The 1,786-nt window shown below is 39.6% G+C and overlaps 1 protein-coding gene across 1 annotated transcript; it reads left to right on the top strand.

Annotated features, from left to right (window-relative positions):
- The first annotated feature begins 6 nt into the window (after positions 1 to 6).
- Positions 7 to 1,265, top strand: LOC109589049 (laccase-1-like). Its single transcript, XM_020005169.1, has one exon. The coding sequence runs from the start codon at positions 58 to 60 to the stop codon at positions 799 to 801; it is 744 nt and encodes a 247-aa protein (XP_019860728.1). The 5' UTR covers positions 7 to 57; the 3' UTR covers positions 802 to 1,265.
- Positions 1,266 to 1,786: the final 521 nt, after the last annotated feature.

Genomic DNA, 1,786 nt, shown 5'->3' with positions numbered 1-1,786 from the left:
AAAGTGAATGTAATCAATAGATTAGCATCAGAGAGTGTATCTGTACACTGGCATGGGATGCATCAAAGGAACAGTAACTGGATGGATGGAGTGGAGCATGTTACACAGTGTGGTATACCCCCAGGAGCTAGTTTTACTTATATCTTTAAAGCTGAACAATACGGGACTCACTGGTACCACTCTCACAGTGGAGCTCAGAGAACTGATGGACTCTTTGGAGCTCTCATTGTTAAAGAGAAAGATATAGAAAAAGTGATAGATGAAATTGGTGATTTTATAGATATACCATTACAGCATACGCTAACACTCCTTGACTGGCAAGTATCAAATTCTATTGATCTATTCACACGGATTCATTCCGGTATCAGATACTATAATATAGACAGGGCAGCTGATCTAAGGTCTAATCCAGCCTCTAAACGTACCTACTCATCAGATGGTGCTGAAGTGGGTCCTGTTCCTTATTGGTCCGGGATAATAAATGGAAAAGGAAGACATGGAAGTGTTCCTTATGTTAATTCAGAACTGAGTGTATTTGAAGTATCTCCTGGTAGTGTGTATCGTTTCAGGTTGATTGGTGCTCAGAGCTTATATGCTTATCGTTTCTCCATTGACAGGCACACACTGACAGTAATAGCGACTGATGGACAGTTTGTGGTACCAATTGAAGTGGATTTCATCATAATACACTCTGGAGAGAGATACGACTTTCTTCTTCAAACGAAAAACAACACGTCACAAAATGATTATTTAATTCGTGTGGTAACGCTAGAGGTGAACAGCGATCAAGAGTGTTGCTGAAGCTATTCTCCATTATGATACAGGTCCTTATCCTAAAGCTATTGATTATGAGAGAATAGCTAAAAGCTCAGAAAGTGATGCTGTTAGATGCACCGAATCCTCCAACTGTACAGCTCTTAACTGTCCTTTCCTAGTCTACCCTCAATCTTACTACATCAGTTGTGAACATATTCATAACCTGAGGTTACTCTTTCCTGTATCTGATACTGATCTACCTACTAACAATGCTAAAGGTAAGACTAGCCTCTTCTTTAATTTTGGTTTTGAAGGAATCAGTCAAACCAGTGCTATCAATGGGCGTAACTTAAGGCTGCCCTCATCTCCGCCTGCTTTGTACGATACTCCGGAAAACCTTTACCAAGAATCCTGCAAGAACCTCAACACAAACTGGGAGTGCGATGAGATTGATACTGTTATTGATTCCGACTGCTATTGTGCTCATGTTGTCAACGTGAGCAGTGATCATACCAATAATGAAAATGTAATAAAAATTTGGGGTGATTTCGGAGCTATTTTTCGGAAAAAACCATGGGCTGTATTGTATAGCCTTGGGTATTTTTCAGATTTTAGCCGTTTTCTTAAAATGGCCGTAACTTGAAAAATTGAAGTCGGAATCAGCTCAAACTTTCTACACAGCATAAGGACATCAATATGTATCAGAAAATGTAATAAAAGTTTGGGGTGATTTCGGAGCCATTTTTTGGAAAAAACCGTGGGCTATAGTACAGGGTACTTTTCAAAATGACACAATAATGAGTACTTCAAAACCACACCCTAACCACACCTACCTTACAAAGTCCATTAAACATTGAATTAAAGAAGACAAGAACAGCTCCTCTGGTGACTTTAGAAATATTGTAGAGAGACTCACAAGCATAATAACGGACCTGAGCATCTTGATCATCAAAACAAACCAACACTGGCTGAACTAGCTCTGGTAGATTCATACCAATACAAGACTGAATGGAGAGAGAGGGGGAGGGAC

Source organism: Amphimedon queenslandica, unplaced genomic scaffold (assembly GCF_000090795.2).
Source record: "Amphimedon queenslandica unplaced genomic scaffold, v1.1 AMPQUscaffold_11679, whole genome shotgun sequence".
Classification (NCBI taxonomy): Eukaryota; Metazoa; Porifera; class Demospongiae; order Haplosclerida; family Niphatidae; genus Amphimedon; species Amphimedon queenslandica.
This window is presented reverse-complemented; position numbering and strand designations above follow the sequence as displayed.